The 25506-nt window shown below is 37.5% G+C and overlaps 2 protein-coding genes and 1 non-coding gene across 3 annotated transcripts; all 3 read right to left on the bottom strand.

Moving 5' to 3' along the window:
• Window positions 1-526: 526 nt before the first annotated feature.
• On the bottom strand, window positions 527-1983 carry LOC131004629 (LOB domain-containing protein 20-like). Its single transcript, XM_057931330.1, has 2 exons — window positions 1541-1983; window positions 527-855 (listed from the first exon to the last, which is right to left on the bottom strand). The coding sequence occupies exons 1-2, from the start codon at window positions 1889-1891 to the stop codon at window positions 583-585; spliced, it is 624 nt and encodes a 207-aa protein (XP_057787313.1). The 5' UTR covers window positions 1892-1983; the 3' UTR covers window positions 527-582.
• Window positions 1984-6287: 4304 nt separating this feature from the next.
• Window positions 6288-17551, bottom strand: LOC131004302 (probable polyribonucleotide nucleotidyltransferase 1, chloroplastic). Its single transcript, XM_057930952.1, has 25 exons — window positions 17119-17551; window positions 16631-16699; window positions 16300-16406; window positions 16169-16211; window positions 15958-16041; window positions 15066-15130; window positions 14806-14962; window positions 14500-14556; window positions 14078-14191; window positions 13218-13484; window positions 12510-12584; window positions 11818-11931; window positions 11265-11357; window positions 10276-10454; window positions 9716-9899; window positions 9231-9278; window positions 8992-9064; window positions 8610-8683; window positions 8416-8523; window positions 8235-8329; window positions 7993-8056; window positions 7791-7844; window positions 7669-7710; window positions 6838-7324; window positions 6288-6720 (listed from the first exon to the last, which is right to left on the bottom strand). The coding sequence occupies exons 1-24, from the start codon at window positions 17446-17448 to the stop codon at window positions 6914-6916; spliced, it is 2907 nt and encodes a 968-aa protein (XP_057786935.1). The 5' UTR covers window positions 17449-17551; the 3' UTR covers window positions 6288-6720; window positions 6838-6913.
• Window positions 17552-24205: 6654 nt separating this feature from the next.
• On the bottom strand, window positions 24206-24312 carry LOC131007372 (small nucleolar RNA R71). Its single transcript, XR_009096074.1, has one exon. It is a non-coding gene; the product is annotated as a small nucleolar RNA R71 (small nucleolar RNA).
• Between the last annotated feature and the right edge of the window lie 1194 nt (window positions 24313-25506).

Here is a 25506-nt window from a genome sequence, read left to right as displayed (position 1 = left end):
GACATTTTGAGTAGCTTGATCAAATATAACATCTCACAATTATTTGCGCTTTATTTTTTTTTGGTGGTGTGACTTTAATTTTCTTATGTATGTTGTTTCTTGGTCTCATGTTTATAGAAGATTAACCTACTATCAATTACCCCTTTTCAATTTCTGTTGTTCATTAAGTTATTGTTTTTTCAACAATTAAAAAACAAACCAACCTCATTTGTGTAAAAGGATGATTTTAATGATTCAAATCGTGTTGGCCTAGCGGCAGAGTGGTTAATGCTTAAACTCAAAGGTCTTGGTTCAAGTCCACAGTCTTTAAATTTACTTATTTAATTATTAATTTATAATAAAAAAATTAAATACGACGATCAATAAATTATTGCAGTTTTGAGAACACTTAATTTTGGTTGGTCGCATATAATTGGCGCATTCCCAAAAAATCATATACACCCGTTTACCAACTTCTCTAATTAAAATGAGGTTACACGTATGGTAATTATTTTTGGAGGGCACAAAGATTATTGGCGAGGAGTCATGGAAACAACATTTAATTTATTTCTTACAAATACATAAATGGGTATATAAATTAAATCATTGAAAAATGTTATTAGCAAATGCAACAACTGCAGGATCATGGGTCTCTTCCTCCTCTTCGTGATCTTCATGCATGGGCTCAAAACTGTTTGTTTCCCCAAAGTTAGGGCTGAAACTATGCATGCTAATTAGGTTGTTCGAAGCCGAAGAAGTGTTGGAATAACAAATCTGCTGCTGCTGTGGTGAATTTTGAAATGCATTTGCCATCACATATCTGCTGTTCATTAGCTGAGTTTGCACCACTGATAGCTCTGCTTGAAGTGATGCCACCTGTATATTTATCAGTTATCACAACCGATCTTCTCGATTTTACAACTTTTCTTTTAAGCTACTCACAGACACTATTTATTCGTGATTAATTTTAGTAGCCTCAGATGATAAAGTTAATTCGGAGATGTTTAAATTCGCTATATTTCAGATTTGTAAATTGAATTGGCCGTTATGATCATATGTAGTACCTCCTATTTCCTCTATAAAAACAAATAAAAGATATATAGTACTACCTTAGTTCTTATTGATATTTATATATGTAGACAAATTTGCTTCAGTCACCAGCTCGCTGCAACTATATATGTATGCTTTAATAAATACTCCCTCCGTCCCACCATTTTAGTCCCCTTCCACTTTTCACACATATTAAGAAAATGCATTTAATTTTTATATTTTTATCTTTTATACCCTTATTTATTATTTTCACACATTCTTTTCACATTTAAGTGAAGCATTAAATAAGGTTAATTTAGTAAAAACAATATTTTTATATAATATTAATTAGAAAAGTGGACTATCTTTTTGGGACATCTCAAAATAGAATAAGGGACTAAAATGGTGGGACGGAGGGAGTATTAAATATTCAGATGGTCATATTACCGACGTTCCCATTATCTCAAACTTGGGAAATCAATCTCCATTAAATGTAAGTGTAGCTAACAATTAATGAAATTTAAAAAAAAACCTGCTGCTGCAGCGCAATAATGGTGGAGACGCAACCATAGACGGGGTCGGAGAGCCTGGCCTGAGCCTCGTAGGAAATGGTGACGACGGCATCGTGGCGGCGGTTGGGCGGGATGTGCAGCAAGAGCTTGGAGACGTTGCTGGCGCCGAAGACCTTGTGAACCGCGGCGAAGCGGGCGGCTCCCTGGTCGGAGGCGAAATGAGGGGCAAATATGCAGCCGCTGATGCACTTCCTTCTGAGGAATTTGCAGGCGCCGCATGGCGCGTTGGGCGGAGGGGCCTCGGCGCTCCTCTTTCCGGGGCCCTTGCGGCGGCTGTCGGACGTGCCGTCGTCTTGAGGCGGCACATCCATGCAGGGTGTTGTGAAAAGGAATAAATGAATTGGATTATGTTTATAGTGGGTGATGAAATGAAGAGGGCCACGTAACTCTCGTGAAGGGGTTGGCAAGAGAGAGAGAGAGAGAGAGAGTGAGTTGCATGCATGTGCAAAGGGAGTGTTTAATTTGCAGATTATTGAATTAATTAGTGGTATTGTCTTAAATAAATTGATATGTGATGGCATGGGTGGTGGGTGTGATGTGTTTGTTGGGAAGGCACAAGATTTGTGCTGGGCGTAGCGTGTGGAATGGTGGGAAGCTAGGCGTATTCAGGTGTCATATCATGCCAGGAAGCATATTAACTCACAAATTCACACATGCATTTTTCTTGTTACAGCTAATTTTACTTATTAATCACTTCCTCTCACGCGCTACCTCATTATCAAATTCTAACCAACTATTCAACTTTAATTTCATTTTTATAATAAATGTGAAAAATAATATAATTATTTTCGTGAGTTTTGATCAAGAAAAGTGCATGAATCCAAAAATCAGAAAGCCATTTGGTCCACAAATTAATCCTTAATTTGCACAACCCACCCATCATATGAGATTTCGCTCTTCAACTCTTTATGATCATCAATTTCCGAATAAAGCCACCATGGATTGGAAGTTGAGGTGATATATATTGGATACAATCGAGTGTATCATACAATCGGGTTGAACCTTAACCCGCATTTTGACCCGAATTCGCATTCAATCTAAATCGTGTAAATGACACTATTCGATTATATACAATTGACATTGCCTGTAATTGACACTATTCGATTATACAAATGACACTGCGTATAAATGACACTATATATAACATTGTAAATGACAATGTGTATAATTGACACTATTCAGAATTATAAATGACACTTCCTGTAATTGACACTATAAGATTGAAAATGACACTATAACATTTTAAAATATTACAGTGTCGTTTATATAATCGAATAGTATCAATTTTATAGGTAGTGTTATTTGTATAACCGAATAATGTCATTTACACGATTCGAGTCAGGATATGTGTTTGAATCAGAATGCAGATCAGAATGTGAATGTGAATTAATCCAATTGTACAATACATCCGGTCGGTTGTACCCAAGATTTTGTTTTTGAAGTTTGAGTTAGGATGCTTGTCATATGTGTCAATGGTAATCATATCATCGACCATCAACAACATCACAAGTTTTTGTACGTCGACATCTATTCAATCCACGCCTATGACTACCATGTGTCGTACTATGTACCTTTTTTAATTAATTTACACATACACACACATATCAACAATATACCTTTCTCCACTCACTAAATAAACAACACATGTTCTCTCATTAACAATAATAACGTTTCTAGATGCGTAACTATAACTAATAAGTACAATGAAATTTTCAATCAAGGAACTATCACACAAATTATACGGAAGCGACTCAAAAGATTTGCTATTTTTTCCCTAAACATTTAATTCTTGGTATCTAAATAATTGAGAATCATAATCCAACATGTACCTCGTGAAGATGTTGTATGGTCGTAGATCAGGCGCCCTTTTTCCTTGCCTTTTGTCTTATCGGATTCTGAATGCCGAGATGAACTTGCCATTTTTAGTAAGGTAAAGATAAAATACTTCAAAATTGTAAAACTAACTAGAATGTTTGATAAGATGAGATTATGAAAATAATGAATACTACATAGTATAGAAGCTATATAAATAAATATAGTATAGAGTGGATGAACGAGACTAGAGAAAATTCGACAACTAATTGAGAGTTGTTGAGACTCAAGAGATGAACGATCAATAAGAGAATTGAGTTTACTAGAGAGTCAAAATTGATAAAATAATGATTGGGTATTTATAGATGACGAGTGGAGAAAAAACAATTGCATTAAAAAATGAAAAGAAAAGAAAAATGTATGGAATTCGACAAAGTATAAGGGTGCGTTTACTTTGATGAAAAATAAGAGAAAAAAAATATATTTTCACCCATTTCCATCATTTTCACATGTTTACTATGATGGGTTTTCTCCGGACAGAATGAAATATTTTTTTAGGCAGCCAATTTTCACTTATTTTCTCTCCAATGTTGGATAATATTATTTTATGGTGGAATGTGAAAATATTTTCCAACACTTTCTCATCTTTTCATCTCTAGTAAACATATGACAAAAAAAATGAAAAAATGATAATATTTTCTCATCTTTTCTTATCTATCATTTTTCAATGAAAATTTTACAACCAAAGTAAACGCACCCTAAAGGAAAAAAGAAGATAAATGAATCATTATAATAAGGGTAAATATCATATTAAACCTTGAACTATACCCGCTTTATCAAAAATACCCTGAAACTTTCGAAATGCTCTCTAAACCCTCAAAGTATCAAAGTTTTATCAAATATATCCCGCATATATTTTCCGGCCACCAAAAAAGTGACGTGGCTCGCCGGATGCCACGGTGTAATTTAAATTTTATTTCTTTTAATCCATGTCATTTTTTTGTTCTCTTTTTTAATCCATGTCATTCTTTTATTCTCTTTTATTCTAAAAATTAAAATACACAATTCTCTTCCTTCTAAAATCTGTTAACCCTAATTAAAGAACAAAAGCACGCTGATTAAAGAGGAAAGAACCACTTGCATCTCTTTCAAGTCTCCAGCTTCTCTTTCAATTTAGTTTACTCAAGTCAATTTTTCTATGGAATTCCAACGTTCTGAAGTTATTCGTACCTAGAAAAGGTATCAAGTCAAGCAGTAACACACACCAGATGCATAATAGAGAGCTTTCTTAGGAAAATACTGGCCGATCCCACAACAAGGATATGGTTGTCATTTGAACCACCAACAGTGCAATATAATTTCTGCATCTAAAATACTGATCAGAGATCTGGTTTTTGAAAGAGATTATAAAAATTGAATTTGTGTTTGACAAGTAACGAGTGTAGAGAAGCAATTGGGAGAGTGGATGAATTGAAAGAAAAATATAATTCTGTTGGAAACACAATTTGATGTCCAAACTTCAGCTTGTAATCGTGCTCTGCAAAAACCCAACGGAAAGGAGAAAACCTGATCTGGAAAAACAAATAAACAGCAGAGACGCATATAAACTGTTCGACAAAATGCTAGAAAGGAAAACAGAACAGAAAGGAGAAGGAAGAGATAGAGTGCTGCGCCGTGGAAATGATTTAGAGAGTTCTAGTCGAGATTTCTTGCCGAGGAGATTAATTCATTGGCTGAAACGGGCTCGCAATCAGAAATTGAATCGAATCATGGTTTTACATGAAACGAGTGTAGAGAATCAATGGAGAGAGTGGATGAATTGAAAGAAGAATTGGAGATCGCAAGTTTGAGTTGGTAGAGAGAGGTCAGCGTGTTTTTGTTCTTTAATTAGGGTTAAGATATTTTAAAAAGGAAGATAACCATGTATTTTAATTTCTAGAATAAAAGAGAATAAAGGAATGACATGGATTAAAAAAGAGAACAAAAAAATGACATGGATTAAAAAAAATAAAATTTAAATTACACTGTGGCATCCGGCGAGCCACGTCACTTTTCTGGTGGCCGGAAAATAGATGCGGGATATATTTGATAAAACTTTGGTACTTTGAGGGTTTAGAGAGCATTTCGAAAGTTTCAGGGTATTTTTGATAAAGCGGGTATAGTTCAAGGTTTAATATGATATTTACCCTTATAATTATGGCTTATTTGTGATTTCATCGAATTGAATAAATGAGCGGTTGATACATTTAATCCAACATCTCATCCTCCATTTAATTTAACCAGCCTAATTCTAAACGTTGCAGTAATCGTGGTATTATTATGTATTAATTTGAGCAAGAAAAAACCCAATTTTTGGCGTAAGCAACGCCATTTTGAAGCTAGGAATCCAAATGTGTACTCTTACAACTCAATCAAAGTACAATTACTATACTTCTTCCTTTCAATGGCATAAATAAATTATAAATATAAAAATATGTAGTATAATAAAGAGAGAAATGTTCTTCTAGTCTTTCCTCCCACAGAGTTTGGAGGTCCCAAAAGCACAATCGGAAATTTCTTCGTCAAGTATGGAATTACTTTTATAGCCAATCAAGAGGTAATTAAGCTTTGAAAAGATTAATATGATGCGAAACGAATATTGTGTAGTAAGATAAAGTGGCCAAGTTGGCTCACAGAAAACTCCAAATAAGCTTAGAATGAGACACAAGTTCCAAGTCTTTTGTGTGATTCTACAACATCGTAAACTTTCATACTTCCCATCTATCTACAACTGAAAGAGAAGATCCACTCCAAATAAAAAGGGAGAGAGGAGACAGCACAATTCCGTTGCATCATAGAAAGCAAATAATACACCTCCCAAGGCTTCTCCTCATCCTCATCAGCTTCTTCGTCAAATTACGAAATCTATTGCTATTATAAAATTGTGTTGTATCCTTACAAATTTAGACATCTAACTAGTTGAATTTGGTAGTATCACTGCATCATTCCTTTGGCCAATTCATACATGTAGCATTAACAGAACCAAAATAACTTTCCCAAACATAGAAAATCAAGAACAAGGCTGCTCGACAAGTTAAAAGTGTATCCTTTGAATTACTAGCCTAACATGTCCTCAACACGCTGGACAAGACAAAATTTTGCTGACAAAATAGCACTTTAGCTCAAGCAGAATGATTTTATGCAAGCACCGCCCTTTTTACATGCATTTCAGGCATGCTACTTACATTCAGCAGGTGGATGTTTTCGTGCCAGAACTCGTGATTTTGAGAGAAACAAGCTGAAATTACTATCTAGTGGTCACTTGCCATCCAGAAAGCTAGCTCCATCACTGTTCACATGGAGAAAACTAGATGTATAAAAACTAAGATGATAGGATATAGGAACCACAGTAATCAATGGAAATAACAATTGAAAGATTATCAACCACGGAATGCATGGTGCATACCTTTTTTTCTGCAAGTGACAACATCCATCTCCAAATTTCATGTATAATAAGGTCTTGTTTCTGACATGGTGTTTTTTCATCCAACTTTCGCTTCTCCATTTACAACTGGACTTTCACTCGTTTTGGATTTGGTACTGGTTCTCTTGAACCTGCTTTTATTAGTTTCAGTTGCATCCTTGCCTGGGCTTATGGACTTCTTCACAAACTTATCATCCATAGGTGTTTCAGCCTCTACTGTCTTATTTTTGTCGTTGTCGTCGGTTTTAACATCAAGAGTACTATCCTCAGGAAGTTCTACATTGTCAACTTTAACATCATTCTTAGGACCAGATGACGTCTTCTTCAGTTTACCCTTCTCATCGGCTTTCTGAGTATCTGTAGTTTCTTTATTGAGGTTACCAATACGTTGCTTTGTGCTCACCTTCTCTGGGCCAGGTTCTGGAAGTAATGCACGGCGGCTCAGCCGAAGTTGTCCTTTCTCATTGATCTGTATCATATTCATGGCGGCAATGTAAGTGTAAAGAAAAAGGCAACATTATTTTGCATTTAAGAGGTAATTTTATTTTCAAGTTCTCTTGGTTGAATACAACATATTTGGCCCCAAAAGAGGCTTCAAATATAAACCTCACCATCTAGGCAATATAGTTGTTTTGAAAAGATAATATGGTCGTATGTTGACAGAAACATATTTAGTCAAATGTCAATCTAAAAGGAGATATTAGTGATTAAATTTAAATGACAAAAACCAATTATAGATCTGCATAGACAGGTGCAGCATCAACGAAAATACATGCATTATCAACAACCAGAAAGGGAGAATATGATTCGAACCTCTATAAGCTTGACATCAACACGATCTCCAGCTTTAAAAGCCTGTGTTTTTTTATTGAAAATGGTTAATTCATCAAAAGTGTATTACATTCTAGTAGAGCACCCAAGCTTAGAATGCTTACATCTTCTGCCTTAGCAAGCCAACTTGCACTCAACTCGCTGATATGACACAGTCCCTGAAGCATCGAATAGAATAATAGATAACTACTTCAACCATTATTATGCATTATGCATAGCTAAATTGAGTCGAAAACAGGATAGAGGACTCATAGATTAATAGACTGCTGCTTGCAGTACACATGCGTTTTGAAATTTTGGAACTACCTCTCGGCCAGGTGCAATTTCAACAAAAACTCCATATGGAGCAATTGTTTTGATTTCACAGTTCCTGATTAAAAAACAATAGGAAGTGTTAGTGCAAAAAGAACACAAATTCAGATTGCAGCTTCACGCAACAAATTTGTTAGTAAATACAGCAAAACTAACCAGCAGATCCAAATAAAAGTGTACATGTGAAGAAAAGATCAATTATTAAATATATATATATACATATATCAAAAGGAAACCTGTAAATGTCGCCAATCTTGGGAACCATTGTCAGGTTACTAATAATGGCTTTAGACTTTTCCAGGCTTGACAAATCTTTAGCTGTTATTTTAACCTGTAACACTCACATGTCACACTGTAAGGTTGAAGAGACATAAGGAGTAACATATAACCACAGGAGTACATGTCTTCTCAGCTTACAATGCCATCATCTTGCGTCTCAATAGACTCAACCCCAGTTTCTTCAATGATGCTCTTCACTTTTTTCCCACCAGAACCTATGATCATGTTAACTTTATCTGGATTCACCTGCGGTATCAAAATAATGATTCTGAAAACCACATTCGCTAGTCTTAACGACTGCCAGAAAAATTGGACATCCAGAACCAACAAACCTTCATAATGTGAATAATTGGAGCATATCTTGAGAGTTTCTTTGAAGGAGGAGGAGAGCATTTTGACATCTCAACTACAAAAGCAAACAAAATCATTGAGCTCAAGTGAAACATGGAATACATAGTTCTAAATTTTCGAGCATTTATTGATTCCTTAAAAAATCCATAAAATCCACTTTATTCTACTTTTCATCCAATCCATGTCAGAGTAGCTAGTTCATGAGCACGGGCACTTGTATATTCAAGATATTTTGTAGGAGAATGATCTGGATGAAAATGAAAATGACAGCAAGAATTCATCCCAATTTGCTTTCCTTCGTAACTTTTCAGGCATGTTTGTCAGAACCCAAATTCTATGTACTTGACAATAAGGTTCAGTTACCAAGGATATGCTTCCGTCCCTCTTTTGCTTGCAGGAGAGCTTGCCGCATGACTGATAAGGTGATTCCTGTAACCTGCCCTCACACATTTACAGAGAATGATTACTGCCAGGCTTTTTGACCAATTACAAACACAAGATATGAGGTCAAGGTATTTCAGATCCACTGCAAAACTAATCACATCTAACAATTAACTGGGATTGGAAAAGCAAAGCAACCTATGAAGACTGCGGCACACTACCTTTATATCCATCTGAAATGCAGTTATACCATCATCATTTCCAGCAACCTACAGCATCAGAAAGATAGCTAAGTTAGCACCATGCTCCCAGCCTTTTTTTTAACATGCACGAGTGAAATAGCATTAGTTTTTATTTGGGTTAATTTCCATTCTTATATCATGGTTTTTGACCAAATCTGCAAATTTGACGTGTCAACTCAAAAATTGCAATGTTAATTTATGTGAGTCTTTAGGCATAATTCCAGTGGCCATCGGGGAGGAAACAACACCGTTTAACAAATGATCCTAACAAGTCATCATTTGGTCATTAGTATTATGCAGTGTGACTTGAATTGCAAAAAATTGTGCGCGTTGATTATTACATGCTGTGTTTAATTTGCATTCTGAATGCAATTAGCCCTACATTTTCCTAACTTGAGGAAAATATGAGCATATCTTTCTATAACAAATAAAAGAGATCAACTGAGATAGGATTAGCCCACAACCTTGAAATCCATATCTCCTGACGCATCTTCACCCCCTGTTATATCAGAGAGGATTAGTGGAGAACCATCTCCACCGAAATCCTCAGTGTTCAAGACCATTCCCATGGCTATTCCAGCAATTGAACTCCTAACTGGAACACCAGCATCTTGTAATGCCAAGCAACCCCCACATACTGAGGCCATGCTGTCACAAATAAGTTACTTGCATGAAGACTCAATTGCAAATTACTCACATGGGTCAGAAAGGTACAAAAGTATCCCATGAAAGATTAAATGCTTTACTCTTTTTATCCCAGACAAAAGGACATTGTAGGCATTTAGCCTGTATGGATATTTGTCTGGAAATCACTTAAATAAAAGATTAGATGTGGAGAGTACTGCAGTCCACACTTAGCAGGTGGACGAACAAATGGGAAACTGGTCAGAATGTCAGTAGAGAAGATCCTATTATGAGACCATTCTCATATGTATTGAAGAAACCAAATGAAGAGCTCAGAGAGGATTCAAGAATGATATTCCCCTTACCAAATGCACTGCCACTAAACATGTAAATGTTGTACCTTGATGAACCATTGCTTTCTGTGATGGTGCTTTCAACACGTACGGTATAAGGAAATTCATCTTCAGAAGGTAATATTGGCTCCAGAGCTCTCTCAGCAAGCATTCCATGGCCAATTTCTCTCCTGGATGGAGCTCCTGCACGGCCAGCTTCTCCAACACATGACGGAGGAAAGGAGTACTACACAAACAACCAACAACGGAGAACATCAAAAAGATAAATCAAATGAATGCAGAAGCAAATGAACTTATATATTAGCATACTCCTGAAAACATTTATATTCAAAGGAAGAGTACCTGGGGACAAATCGTACCTGAATAACATTGCTCAAAATCTTAATACATCATAATATTTCTAGCTAGTTAAGTAAACCTCATAATGGTCTTAAGTGCAATCTTATAATTATTAAATGTTGTTTATACTTTATAAAGATAATACAATCTTTTAAAATTGATGTAAAATGTAAGGTATGTAAAAATTATCAGTTACATCATAGTTCAGTGACCAGCACTGGAGACAAGGTCAGAATATTAAACTAGTCAGCTTCAACATTGCGCATGATTACCTAGAATTAATTACGTGTGATCATTTGCCAAGATCAGCAGAAAAGAAAAATACTTCTCAATGGCTGAGATGAATATAGCTCTTGTGGAGATGATAGATGAATATAAATTTGATAGGATCAGGATTGCATGAGAGATGAAACTAACATGTTTTTTTTATCTATAGTACTCCCTCCGTCCCATTACAAATGTCCCATTACTATTGGGCACGGAGATTAAGAAATGTGTAGAAAGTAGAGAAAGTGGGTTGGTGGAAATTATATAAATATTAGGTATAGAGAGAGAATATATTGTCAAAAAAGGAATGAGACATTTGTAATGGAACATCTCATTATGGAAAGTGGGACATTTGTAATGGGACGGAGGGAGTAATACATTATCTAATATTTTCAACTAGAAAATACATCACCAATTCGAGGAAACTCACCTGAAGATAGAATCTCTTGAACTCCTCTTCATCTACTAGGTTGTCTATTCTCTGTGCCATTTGCTTATCACCAAGGGTAGCCACAGCTAATGACTATGAAGCAAGAAATGAGAAAAATAAATAGAGCTATAGCTTTGTGTAGTGGATCGAACTCAAGTAATATTTAAAATACCACATTCACTATTATTCTATAGGAAAATTTGTACATATTCAAAGGCATATTTCTAAACATTTTGTTTTTTATTGTTTTGGCACCATATGGGATCCATCGTGCTTGTATATTAGGTTACTGTTGATTTCTATGTTTGTCCTTCCATAATGTTTTCAATTACATGCATCAAAGGGGGAACACTAAGAGATAGACAATATTGTACGATGAAAATTCTTTAAAGAAGCTATCAAGACTCAACCTAAAAGGCTAAAATTCAGACTCTTAAGAAGAGAATACATTCAGGGTCTAATGTTACATATACAAATAGCCTACTCAAAAAATAATGTGAAATATGCAAAAGGAGCAATATTTTAGTCTCTCCACCAAACAAAAGATCCAGACCTGGGTTTCGCCTCGCGTAAAAAGAGCACTTCCATGTGCCCGAGGAAGTAATCCACAGCATGAATTAATCGATCGTAACTCCTCAGGTTTCCTGCCATCGCTTCTTCTTCCACCCTGATAAATCAAGCATAATAACACAGCAGAAGCTTAGACCAGGTCAGCATCAGAAAACTAGTTAGGGGATCAGGTGAGAGACTCTTGGTGGGTCTCATATCATAAGGATTTAGGGCTTTCTATATGTCAAAACTTTTAGGGGCTGAAGTTGCATAATTAGCTAGAATGCTTTCATGATTCTGGGGACAACATGCCCTTTGAGCAGCTTCATTTCCTCTAGTTATATATTTCTGTTTCTTATCAGAAAAGAAAAAGGGGGGGAAATGATAGGTTCACCTTGTGTCGCAAATTGACATCCAGTACCTATATATGTTGTCACTACTCAAAGATAATGCAAAATTTATTGTACGCATTACCGCAAATCAGATTCAGATAAAAACAAGAAATCGTACAAGGACAAACTTAAACCCCTTTATTTGATTAATTAGGAGCTTGTCATCTACTAAACAACAGGGTTCATAGTAATGGTGAACAAATGATTAGCTTGTTTAACAAAAAATGCAACATCTCATATAAACTGCAAGTGAGATGGCACCATGATTACTATTTCAGGTCGTTTATTGAAATATGAAACATACCTCCACAATACGTCTTCGTAAGAATTTCGACGAAACATCTTTGAAAACCAGCTTCACATCTACCTCCGAGTATAGCTATAAGAAGATCATACATCAAATATTGTCTTTGATTAAATACCAATAAAATCAACAAGATCTTATCAGACAGTAATTGTAAATCTGAGAACCAATTTCAAGTTCCACTAGTCAGTTATATGAACTTACTGAAAAATTATATTCATGCAAGCCCCGGTTTAATGACAAAATACTAAGCATGTCTGCATATATAAGCTAAGAGCACAGATAGAATCTTTCCAAGCAATGAGTTTTGAGTATTATTTAAAGTTTTGCTGACGGGTTACATTAAAGATCTTTCTTTAACTTAACATCTAATTATCTCTAGCTATGGATTAGTAGTTAAAAGTAGCATACATCAACGATATGTCACTAGAGTTGCAAATCTAGTGCAACAGTGGATGCAAATATCAGACAGAATCCAGGGTGAAGGTACCATTTTATCATTGAGAGCATTTCACCAATTCAATATTCTTTATTACACACACGAAATGAAGGAGAAAAGAAGCCTAGATATTCGCAGGCATTGCCCTATACCTCTTGCATGCCCATGTCAACCAAGAAAAAGGATGAGTTTTGCATAATTTCAGACAATCACATCTTCAAGTCTACAAAGAAAATATTAATCAAGTTTCTCCAAGGACCAAGAGTTACCATAGGGACGGGTTTCTTTGCAGCAGGCTTGATACGGACATCCCCTTCATCAACTTCACCATCAACTACAACCTCCTCATCCTCATCTTCAACCTCAATTAGGTCAGGCAACAACACTTCAGAAGTAAGGGAAGATTCAGTCTTACTAACAAAACCCTCTTCTGTAAGTATGTTCAAGACTTTTGCCTCCAAAGATGATAATGCCTTTCTTCTTGGAATTTTCTCCTTAATTTGTAGTGCCTCAACTAATTCATCACCTGCAATTTCCTGAATATTATCAAACATCACTGTCATGAACTAAGAGGATGCTTATATCACAGAAATGAAGACAACAAACTACATAAGTGAGTACACTTTGTCATCCAGAACATCACAAATATGGCAGTTAAAATTGCCCCAAAATTGTCAAAGTGCTTATGTTTTGTCGACAGCGTACTTGTAAATTTCTATATAAATATTTGTTCATATAGTTTACATTAAAACTTGGACAAAAATTCAAAACTACTTCACCGTGGACAGCATCTTCCAGACCAGTGGCCTAAGATTTCATCTTACAAAACATTATTGCTCCGATCTTTTGAATTGCCAATTAAAATTTTCTAAACCTAAATTTCTTGGTCTTGGTATGTCTCAGAAACTCTCTGCTATTTAGAGGAAGGATTTATGAAAAAAAGTAATCCTCGTTTTTTCATCAACAGCCCAACCAAATAAACAAAAGGAGATTTACAGTAAAAGGAGAAAACATCCTCCACTCAAGGAAAATGTTTCCTCTACCACAGCGAAAAGATAAGAACAAGAAAGCAATACAAAAGGAACACTATAAGATACGGGACAAAAGAAAAAGGGAATTGATAACATACTTCAACATGCTTATATAGCTCTGGAGGGGGCAATTTGATCGCGTCCACCAATTTTGGTTTTCCACACTTCTTCACTAAGGATTCCACCGCCATGCATATAGCTCGGACAGCATTCTGCCATAGCAAACAATAAACACATTCTCACTTGCATAGATCTTACTATCACTGGTTTTAACTGCCGCATGGTGTCATGTTGAAGTCACATATAATCGTGAAGCTTGCAATAATTGAGACGTGGCAAACAATCTCATTATTCAGTCAAAATTTCCAATAGAAAAGTAAGAGGAATTATAGTGATGTCACAATTTATTTATTTTAAAAAACTAATTATGAATTTTGTTAAACATCCTACAGCCTCAAAACAAAATCATGTTCTTGGAGGAAACCAACTCAAAGATATGACATGAAAGATATGTAAGCACCTGCCCAACTTCAATAGCTTCCAATAACTTCTCTTCAGGAAGGAAATCGCAGTATCCCTATAGTGATCCATTCCGTCAGAAAAAAGAATATGATCAGAAAATTTCCCATGCAAAGCTGATGACTAGATGTTAAGTGCATTCCTCCAATCATCAAGACAAGAACAGAACTATAGTATAGTAATAAATATCATACACAAATTATTTAACAGTGCGGCCAACAACTCCTGAATTATATGTACAGGCTTACAGCAAATCATTTATGTAGCAATGAACTATCAGAGATGGATAGAGGAATCAGTAATATACCTCAATCATCAATACCGCACTATCTGTCCCTGCCAGCAACAAATCCAGTTTAGACTCCTCCATCTCCTTGGTAGTTGGATTCACAACAAACTTATCACCAATAAGGCCAATCCGGACACCAGCAATAACTCCAGAACTTGGCACTTCTGAGAGAGCTCTATTGTATCCAATGACATGCATAAGCATATATGTGTCATAGTTAGATCTCAAATGGATAACTTACATAAACCACTGTAAAGGAACCAAAAAAATAAACATACACTGCAATCCCAGCTGCTGTCACCGCCAAAGAATCTGGAGGATGCAAACCATCATAACTCAGGACCTGCCTCATGGGATGACAGAAGTTCAAAAGACAAACTATGAATTCATTGTTGCAAACCTCAAGTTGGCTTGGCCTGAGTAAGGCAAGCGAACTGAGATGACAGAAAAAGATGCATAAATTTGGTCTCACAAGTAACTTAAAATCACATGATTCATATTGATACAGAAGTCAGAATCAACTGAAGATAAAGATCAATATTAAATTATTTCCCAAAGTATAAACTCGCAACATGCCAACATCTACATCTCAAAATGATACAGATTCCAGATTCCCCCAAACTTCAAGTCCATCCAAAAATATTTCAGATCCATCCAATACCTGACTCCAGTAAACAAATTTCTAAAATTCTCAATTACCATTTGAGGACTGTAAGTAAGCAAAATATCACCAACAACTTTGCCGAACTTCCAAAACCATTATTTATGCTCAGATATATTTATATGTAAAATTAGTTAAATTGGAGCACAAGTTTTGAATTTGAAAGGGCTTACTTGCCAAATATCACCAACTTCACTGAACTCCCAAAACCATTCTTTATGCACTGATACTTTTAAATTTAACATTAATTAAATTGGAGCACAATATGGAGTTGAATGGTCTCTATTGAAACGTTTAAAAAGTTGTGTCTAAATTGTAAATTCACTGAAAGGTCGTGCATTATTTGGCAATTAACCCATTTGAAAGCTTTATGAAGTGGTCCAGTTTAGAGGAGATACAAAGAGTGCAAGAAATATAACAAAATGAAAAGCATTTGCAAATTATTAAACCGTCCAAATGCAATAGTCAAGCACACATTGTACATTAAAAAGTCCTTAGCAAGGTCATACCCAAGATAGTATCTGGGTTTCATGATAAAATCCCTTTGGCATAGTTGGCCGTAGAGGTCTATCTATTAATCTACAAATGAGAACCTGAAAGAAGAAATTGCTAACAAATTTAGTTGGTCAACCAAAATACAGAAATTGTGAGACACAGCATCCAAAGTTCTATAAAATTAAAGCAAAAGTTCCTCAACATCAAATACAATGGGAATAATACCTCATGATCCTTTGTCCTTCCCTCTCTCTTGAAAAATCCACCACTGCTCAATGGAAGGACAACAGAAAATTAGGTTTCCTCATCAAGTTACGAGTTAATGAGAAGGAAACAGCTAAACTTTTAAACTTTACCTAGTACGACCAGCTGCTGAGAATCGTTCTTGATAATGTACAGAAAGAGGAAAGAAATCAGTAGGCTCGCTGGGATCATCATTGAAACAAACAGTTGTGTAGATAACCTACAAGAATTTATCAGACCATATTATTCATAAACATTAAAACCAAATTCAACTAATCATCACTACATTAAAGTTCTAGTCACAAATAGTGACCACAAAACACATGGATAAACATAAACGATGATTTTTCTCATAATCAATTATGTCAGTTGTTCAGGGAAACTAAGAGAAATAACTGGATCAAGTTGAAATAGAACAATTTTATCTTTAAGTTTACTACTTACAGTTTCTCCATCTGTAACAGTAACGGCAGCACTAGCCTGTCTCCCAATGTGACCTGTCTCAACGAGTATCTGTGAATATTCAGAAGATCACACACTCAGCTGTTGGTTTGGTCATAAAATGCAGAAAGACCAAGACCACAAAGCAAAAGAAGATGGGCTGTGGAGAAAAATGTCAGGCCAATTAACGTAATGAAAGACTGGAAACAAGATCATCTAAATACCATTTTACGATTATAGCATTACGCTCCATTTCAAAGCGTGAAAAAAATTACTCGTCTTCTAAATACCTTTCCAAGATACAGCTAATGAACAGCCACCATTTTAGCATCCCAAAATACCGTCATCACAAACGAAATTCAATTGAAAATAATAGGCTAAGCCTGCCTCCGGCGAAATTCGAAATAGCCACCTTGCCTCCATTACCAATCAATTTCCCAAGAAACAAACTTCTAAACTATAATAACAAATTTAAGAACCGAAGCACTTACATGACGATCACCAACGGGAATTTTAATTGAGTAGGGAGCAAAAGACTGCTGCGGAGCATCCACGCTCTGAATGCCTGGCTCTGCTGCTAAACAAGCTCCAATAGTAAACCTATTGCACAAGTTACCGCTGTTTCTACTTTTGTTTTTTCTCGTTTTCGGAGTCCGGTGAACAGCATTTGATGGCTGAATTGATGAAATGTGAATTTTTTTCGACCGAGGAAAGCAATTAATCGCCGAAAAATTAGAAATTATTTTGAATTTCTTGGAACTCGAAGCTCTGAGTTTCGAAAGAGGGACGTGGAAGCTATAATTAGGGTTGGCTGCCAGCATTGCCGCTTCTTCTCCTTCACCTTCACTGTCACTGTGTGTGTGAAGTGTGTGTATTATTTGCAGGCTTATCCACTTTATTTTTGCGAATGAGAAAAAAAAAAAAAAAAAAGGAGTAATACTATTACTAGAAATTAACGTTGCGTTAAAATTCAATTATAAATCTTTGGGCACTCTGCCAGCCCAATATTCTAGTGGGCTTCCCAGTGAAAACCCTAGGCCCAAAAACATATGTTGAATAGGCCGATTAGTGATATGATGTAATTTAATTGACACACTCACATTAATATATTTGAAAATATTATTTTATCTAGTAATTAGGCTTTAACTCGCGGTTGAGATTTAGGGGGTGTATTCGTTCATGATTATAATAGATTTCTGCAGACTTTTAAAATTTGGGTGTATTCGTTCAAGACTTTTAAAAGTCTATGAAAATCTAAAGGTATTCGTTCAAGACTTTTAAAATTCTATAAAACTCCTGAGGTATTCGTTTCAGACTTTTAAAAATTTATGAAAATCTAGAGGTATTTAAAAATCTATGGATTTTAAAATTGGACTGATTTTCATTGATTTCATTCAAAAAATACACATGAACAAATCCGACCTCCGACCACAAGAATTCAAAAGATTTCATATTTCAGCGTCGGCTGGGTTCCAGAGGCCGTGGCTCGAAGAAGCCAGCGGCCGCTGGCACCCAGCGATCATTGGAGGAGAGCAGCGGCGGTAGAGGAAACAGAAAATCCAGAATAATCAAATTTATATCACCTTCAAAACAAAAACCAGTGATTTCATAACGCTCCATGAATTTAAACTAATGGAAACAGAAAATCCAAAACAATCAAGTCAGCAATAGCGGAAAACCCAATGCACAGAGTCGTGGGGTTGACGACTTACAGTGAATGTGAGGTAAAGCATTGGGAATTTTGGAAGAGAGATGAACAAGAATATGACGAGTGAAGACTGCAGTATGGTGAGAGGGCAGCGGTCGCTGGAACGGGGAGCCACGGCCGCTGGAACGGGGAGGCAGCGGTCGCTGGAACCCAGCGATCGTTGGGAGCTGTCCCAACGCTCAATTAACTCCAACGAGCGCTGGGATGGTATATTTCAAATCCGTAAAAATCACGTTAAATTCTTGTTAAAATTCATTCAAAATCTGTACAGATTTTGTTTAGAATTTCAAAATACATGAAGAATTTGTGTGAAATCTGTAGATTTTTAAAATCCAGGAATTCCTGAACGAATACACCCCCTTTAGTGTATCACATTTAATGTTTCACTTTCATTTTTGAAATAATGTAGTTGGCTGGCCATAATCAAGATCGAAAATCAAATTTTGGCCCCTAATCTTCAAACAACAAAACTGGCCATTAATTAGGCGGTATACCTAATATGCCCTTTTTACCCGTCGGATCCAGCCCAATCTCTCTCGTTGCTCTCTCTCTCTCGCTCCCGTTGATGAAGAGAGCCAATTCTACCTCTCTCTCTCTCACTCTGATTCCAATTTCGTAGCCATGCCGTACGCGTGATTCTCCCCCGTCGACGAAGAGATGCCACACAACACGTTATTCTCTCTCTCTCTCTCTCTCTCTCTCTCTCTCTCTCTCTCTCTCTCTCTCGCTGTCGTCGATGAAGAGAGCCAATTTTACCTCTCTCTCGCTCCGATTCCAATTTCGTAGCCATGCCGTACGCGTGATTCTTCCCCGTCAACGAATAGAGGCGATTCTCGTCTCCTCTCTCTCTCTCTTGCCGCTTTCAACGAATCTCTTTCATGTGCTTCATCTTCTCCACATCACGATTTCTTCATTCTATTGTTGTTGTTTCTATATTTGTGTTGCACGTATGACACTTATGGCACTACTAGTGTCATAAGTGCCAAAAGGACAATTTTAAACACTTCTCCGTAGGGTTTAGATTATCCATTTAGGGTTTTTTGTTTGTTTGTTTGTTTCATGTGTTTCATCTTCTTCACATCATGATTTCTTGATTCTATTGATGTTGTTTATGTATTTGTGTTGCACGTCCATTAGTGTCATAAGTGCTAAAATTTTACTTGGTTTTATTTTGAATTTCCGTTGTCACTTATGGCACTATTAGTGCCATAAATGCCAAGATTTTACTTGGTTTTATTTTGGATTTCCCTTGGCACTATTAGTGCCAAAATGACCATTTTACTTGGTTTTATTTTGAATTTTCGTTGGCACTTATGGCTAGAGCTGTAAAATCGGGTTGCGGGTATCGGGTATACTCTCACCCGTCCCGATACCCGCAAATTTAAAGAGGAGGGTCGGGTGCGGGTATCATATCCTCAAAAATCGCGGGTAGAGGGTACCCACGGGTACCCGCATTACCCGCAAATAATATTAAAAAATTAAAATTAAATAATTTTATTTAGGAATTTTAGGAATTAACTCCCAAAAACTCCAAGCCCTAATTTTATTTCGTGACTTTCTACACTATTAATTTCATTTTGAAACTACCTCTAGGACTATTACTTTATTATTGACTTCGTATTTATTAGACTGTTGGATTGATCTTTGATTTAGCGTTTGAACTTGAATTTTGATCGTTGTGCTTGTTTGTCTGCTGTTTATTTATTATTTATTCGTCACAGGTTTTATGGATAATCGATGAAATAGAAAGAATATTTTCAAATTTTTTTGTGAAATGCGGGACAAAATACCCTCCCGCGGGACCAAAAACCCGCAAAATTACAATAAAAAAAATATTGCGGGACTGTGAGGGTACCCTCATACCCGCCGCGGGTATCCGCTGCGGGTATTCGGGTACCCGCAGCATGCAGGAGGTCGGGTGAGGGTGGGGTTTTGGGCGGTTTTTGTCCCGCGGGTACCCGCATTTTGCGGGTAGGGTACCCGCGGATACCCGAATTTACAGTCCTATTTATGGCACTATTAGTGCCATAAGTGCGAATGAAAATCCAAAATAAAACCAAGTAAAATTTTGGCACTTATGGCACTAATAGTGTCATAAGTGTCTAACATGAACCGACACGTGACTCGCGTGCCTAATCCTACCCAATCCGTCTAATTAAGAGTAAAAACGTCCGAAATCGTTAAAATATGCCAAATTTTACGTTTTTTCAATGAGTGACCATAAATTGTGTTTTATGCTTCATTTTGGCTACTTCAAAATTTCGCTCTTCATTCTTTTTCTATTTTTCTTCAATTTCAATTTTATATGTCTTAGCTTTATTTTGTAATTACTAAATAGAATTTATCTCATCTAAATAGTATATATAATTATTTATTAGTTAATAATTTATAATATTGTAATAAAGTTTATTTTATAAAAAAATATTACTAAAATAATAGATATATTAGTGAGATATAATGATACACATAAAATTATGGAACATCAAACCTTATCCGAAAATAAAGATTAAGCAATTTTTATAATACTTGCGTTCGGCTCGATTAATCTTGTTTCATTTGTGAGTATACGATGACAAAATCTCTTTGTTATAACAAAAATATATTGTGAAATCTTGTCATTTACAATTAATTTCTGAAGTTCCAATATTATTAGTCTCTTTAGCTAAGCAACATGAATGGCGAAATCGTCTAATGTTTGGGATAAAGATTCAAATATATTTAACCTTAAATTCTTCGACATAATTATGGTCGACAGTCTTTGATACAATAATGATTACGCGGGGGATATTGGAGCCATAATTAATTAAAAACACGAAGCAAAAGTTAAGAAGTAAGTTAAATTGTATGCGCGCATTGACCAAGCCACAAGAGGTTAATATTCAAAATCAAAGGTTTTGGGTTCGAGTCTTCTGTGATGCGACCTTTAAATTTCTTTATTTTATAGTAGGGTTAAGTACCAAATCCCCCCAACGTTGGGGCCCCTATCGCATATAGGACCCTATAGTCAGGGTAAGCGCTGTTTACTACCTCAACGTGGCTAAACCTAAGCAAATCCCCCTTGTTTTAACGGCCCCAAACGCCGTTATTTAATTATTATTTTTAATGAAGGTGGCCCCATTTTCTCTCTCCTGCAAATCCCCAACCTCCGCCGCCGCTTCCCCCGCCACCGCCAGCTCAACCCTTCTCTCTCTCCAGCACATATCAGTCAATGAGCGGCCATGGAGGACCGCCGCTGCTGCCATTTTCGTCCTCTTTCGCGACCGGCGGCGTCTGAACTTCGGCCGCGCCGTCCCGTTCGGCGGTGTCTCGATCTCTCTCTTCTCCTCACGGTCTCGGCAACAGCAGTCAAGGAGAGGCTGCTGCCTCACTCCTCGAACGCCTGCACCACTTCTCGTCGCCACCGGCGTCTGTGCCGCCTCGCCTTCGCCCAGCCCCAGTCGCCGCCGCCGCCTCTCCCAGTCGGACATGCAGCCCCAGAAACGAAAAGGAACCCTCCCCACCCTTCGACTCTCAACAACCCAAACCAAGATAAGTAAAGGAATTTCAGATTTAAAAAAAATTGAATCTTGAGTTGTTTTCAAATTTTATTGAAACGTGAGTCTTTGGGTGAATCTGTTCTCATGGTTTGTTTGTCTCTCGAATTGTGAAGAGTCCGATGAGCGGCGGTGAAAGGCATGACTGGCAGTGGCGGGGGAAGCGGCAGCGGAGGTTGGTGACAAACATGGTTTTCGTACCTCAATTCCACATGTTTTGTTGTCATTTCCCTTCATGTTTTGCTTGTGAATGCTTGTTTGTGCCCGAATATTTAGTTTTATGAAGATTTGATATCTTGGTGTAGTTTTGGAGTAATTTCAGGAAACATCAATGATTAATTGGAGGATTTTGAAGATATGAGATTGAAGTACGTCTCGAGAGGAATCCGTGAGCGCAAACGGCGACCAAATCCGAGTCCGGACGAGGGAGAACGGAGCAAAACGAGCGGACTGTGCAAAACACCCAGTACCCCGCGGTCACCACCCGCGGCCGCGGGGTAAGACCGCGGGTCAGCTGTTCCCGACTCAGGAGACACCCGCGGTCACCACCCGCGGCCGCGGGGCGGGACCGCGGGTCCCCTGACTCTCCCCCACGTTTGCCGGCCGCGGGCGCGGGCCAGGACCGCGGGAAAAGAGCGGAGCCTCCCCAAGTGGGCCCCAGTCGGGTTTTTCAGCCCTTAAACCCCTTTCTCCCCCTTTTCCTCACATTATTCATCTTCCCCAACCTCAAACACACCCATTTTCCATCTTCCCCAATTCCTCCACACCAAACCCTAGCCTCCATTACCACATCTTTTTACCAAGATTGAATGCATTGAAGAGGAGAGAAGATTGGAGAAAGCTCATTAATAGGATTTGTCACTTCTTACTCTCTCTTTCATTTATGTATTTCTTTGATTTAGGTTTGTTGTTTGTGAACATGTTTGGATAAAATCCCCCATTGGTTTGGGGATTAGGCTAGTTGATTATGTGATGGATTGATTATTATGTTTAATATATGTCTTGATTATTTCCTTGTTATTATCTTTTCAAGCCCTAGCTTTAATTCTTGTATGGATTGTTGGTCACTTTCTATGCATTTCTAATTTGTGATTTGAATTGGGAGAGGATAATCATAATAGATTAGGAGCTTGAAACATATTGACTCAATAAACCGGGAGGTTGAGAGTTGGGTGAGAGTTTACCGATCCTTTGTGCTTTTGGGAGTTATAGGTTAGAAGTTGACCGGGGACGGCAACTATGACCCGTAATCTACCGTTTTAGTCGTCCGGGAGGGGGCTAGAACTAGTGGGGAGATCACTCTAGATAAATAGGAATATCAAGACTAATATTGAGCTAATTTGAAGTCCATTGCTAATCCATCGATGCCTAATCCCTAAACCACCTTCATCACTTAATTAATCCACTTTGTTTGATTGTTCTTATTTTGTCTTTGAATTTGTTAGTTAATCAAACCACTCACCTCCTTGTTTAGTCTAAATAGCTCTAGCATAATGACTTAAGGTAATCACTAGAATTTGACTACTAATCCTTGTGGAATACGACCTTGCTTCCCTATATTGCAACTACACCGTATACTTGCGGCGTGGTGAAAATATTAGCGAACAAGTTTTTGGCGCCGTTGCCGGGGATTAGTTTAGTTTGATTACTTGTGATATTTTGAATCATTGTGCTTAACTACTTTGGACATTTTACTTGCTTTATTTTTATTTTCAATTTTAAGATTGTGTCTTGACTCTTTGTTTCTTTTTGGTTGGTAGGTAGTGTATGAACACAAGGTCTAAGGGTGCACCTCTTATACCCATTAACCTTGAGGTTGAAGCATTTTGCCGACACAACAAAGCAAGAGCAAGAAGAGAGAAAGAAATGGAGGGAAACATGATGGAAAATCAAGAATTGATCCTCCAACTCCAAAGACAATTGGAGGCTATGCAAGGGCGTATCAATGAGCAAGAGGCTCGAAGGAATGCACCACCACCACCACCTATTAGCAATATGTTCCAACCCGTGGTCCAACAAGGGGGAGTGCATGCCCCAAGAATCAATGCCAACAATTTTGAACTCAAGGCGAGTCTCATCAACATGGTGCAACAAAATCAATTTGCCGGTCTTTCTCAAGATGACCCGAATGGACATCTCGGCAATTTCTTGGAGATATGCGATACTATCAAGATAAATGGAGTCCCGGAGGATGCCATTCGACTCCGACTCTTTCCCTTCTCACTAAGGGGCATAGCCAAGACGTGGTATCAATCTTTGGAGATTGGTTCCATCACTACATGGGAGAAAATGGCTCAAAAGTTCCTTATCAAGTTCTTCCCTCCAAGTAAGACAATGAAGATGAAGAAGGACATTGTCCAATTTCATCAATTCGATGGAGAGACCTTCTATGAAGCTTGGGAGAGATTCAAAGAGATGATAAGGAAGTGTCCCAACCATGGTTTGGATCAAAACACCATTATTTGCTCATTCTATACCGGGTGTAGTGGTGAGATGCAAAGAGACATGAATGCATCGGCCAATGGAGCATTGTTGGAGAAGAGCCACGAGGAGGCCGCTCACATCATTGAAAATTTAGCCTCAAATAGCTACCAATTTCCGGGGGAGAGGACTATTTTGAAGAAGGTGGCGGCTACAACAAGCTCGGATCCAATAGCTCTTTTGACGGCTCAATTGACCGCTATGAATAGCAAGATTGATGCTATGTCAATATCAAGAGTAGAACCCGTGGTTGAAGAACAAACTAGCTTTGAGGATGTGAACTACATCAACAACAACAACAACCGAGGCTATGGGAACTTCCGGCCCCAACAACAAGGTGGCTATCAAGGACAAGGGCAATACAATCAAGGGTTTCAAGTAAATCGTCACCCGAATCTTTCCTATGGTAATCCCAATAACTTCTTGCAACCACCGCCCGGATTTGCGGTGAGTGATGGCATGATCAAGGAAGAGAAGAAGCTCGACCTTGAAGAGATCTTAATGAAATTCATAACGGCCACTCAAGCCCACATGACGAGAACCGATGAAAGGTTAGAGGCTCAAGCAACCCAATTGAAAATGCTTGAGATGAAAGTGGAACAAATTGCCGAATCCTTAAGCAACCAACATCAAAAGGGGCAATTTCCGAGTAACACCGTTGTGAATCCAAAAGAACATTGCAAGGCTATCACTATAAGAAGTGGGAAGATACTTGAAGAGTCCAAGATACCTCCGGAAGTCAAGAACAATGATGAGAACATTTCCTCAAAAATGCAAGGCGATAAGGAGAAGGAGAAAGATGTGTACAAGGCACCACCACCTTATTGCCCACCAATTCCATTCCCTCAAAGACTTCAAAAGAAAAATGTGGAGAGTGAGTTCTCTAAATTCCTTGAGATCTTTCGAAAGGTACACATCAACATCCCCCTTGTTGAAGCTTTGCAACAAATGCCCAAGTATGCAAAATTTCTCAAGGAAGTTCTATCCAAGAAGAAGAAATTAGAAGAATTTGAGACGGTCAACCTCACCGAAGAATGTTGTGCCATTCTTCAAAAGAAGCTACCCATCAAGATCAAGGATCCCGGGAGCTTTACTATCCCATGTGATGTTGGAAATGGTCGTTTTGGAAAGGCCTTGTGTGATTTGGGAGCAAGCAT

The sequence above is a fragment of the Salvia miltiorrhiza genome, chromosome 1, assembly GCF_028751815.1.
Source record: "Salvia miltiorrhiza cultivar Shanhuang (shh) chromosome 1, IMPLAD_Smil_shh, whole genome shotgun sequence".
NCBI lineage: Eukaryota > Viridiplantae > Streptophyta > Magnoliopsida > Lamiales > Lamiaceae > Salvia > Salvia miltiorrhiza.
This window is presented reverse-complemented; position numbering and strand designations above follow the sequence as displayed.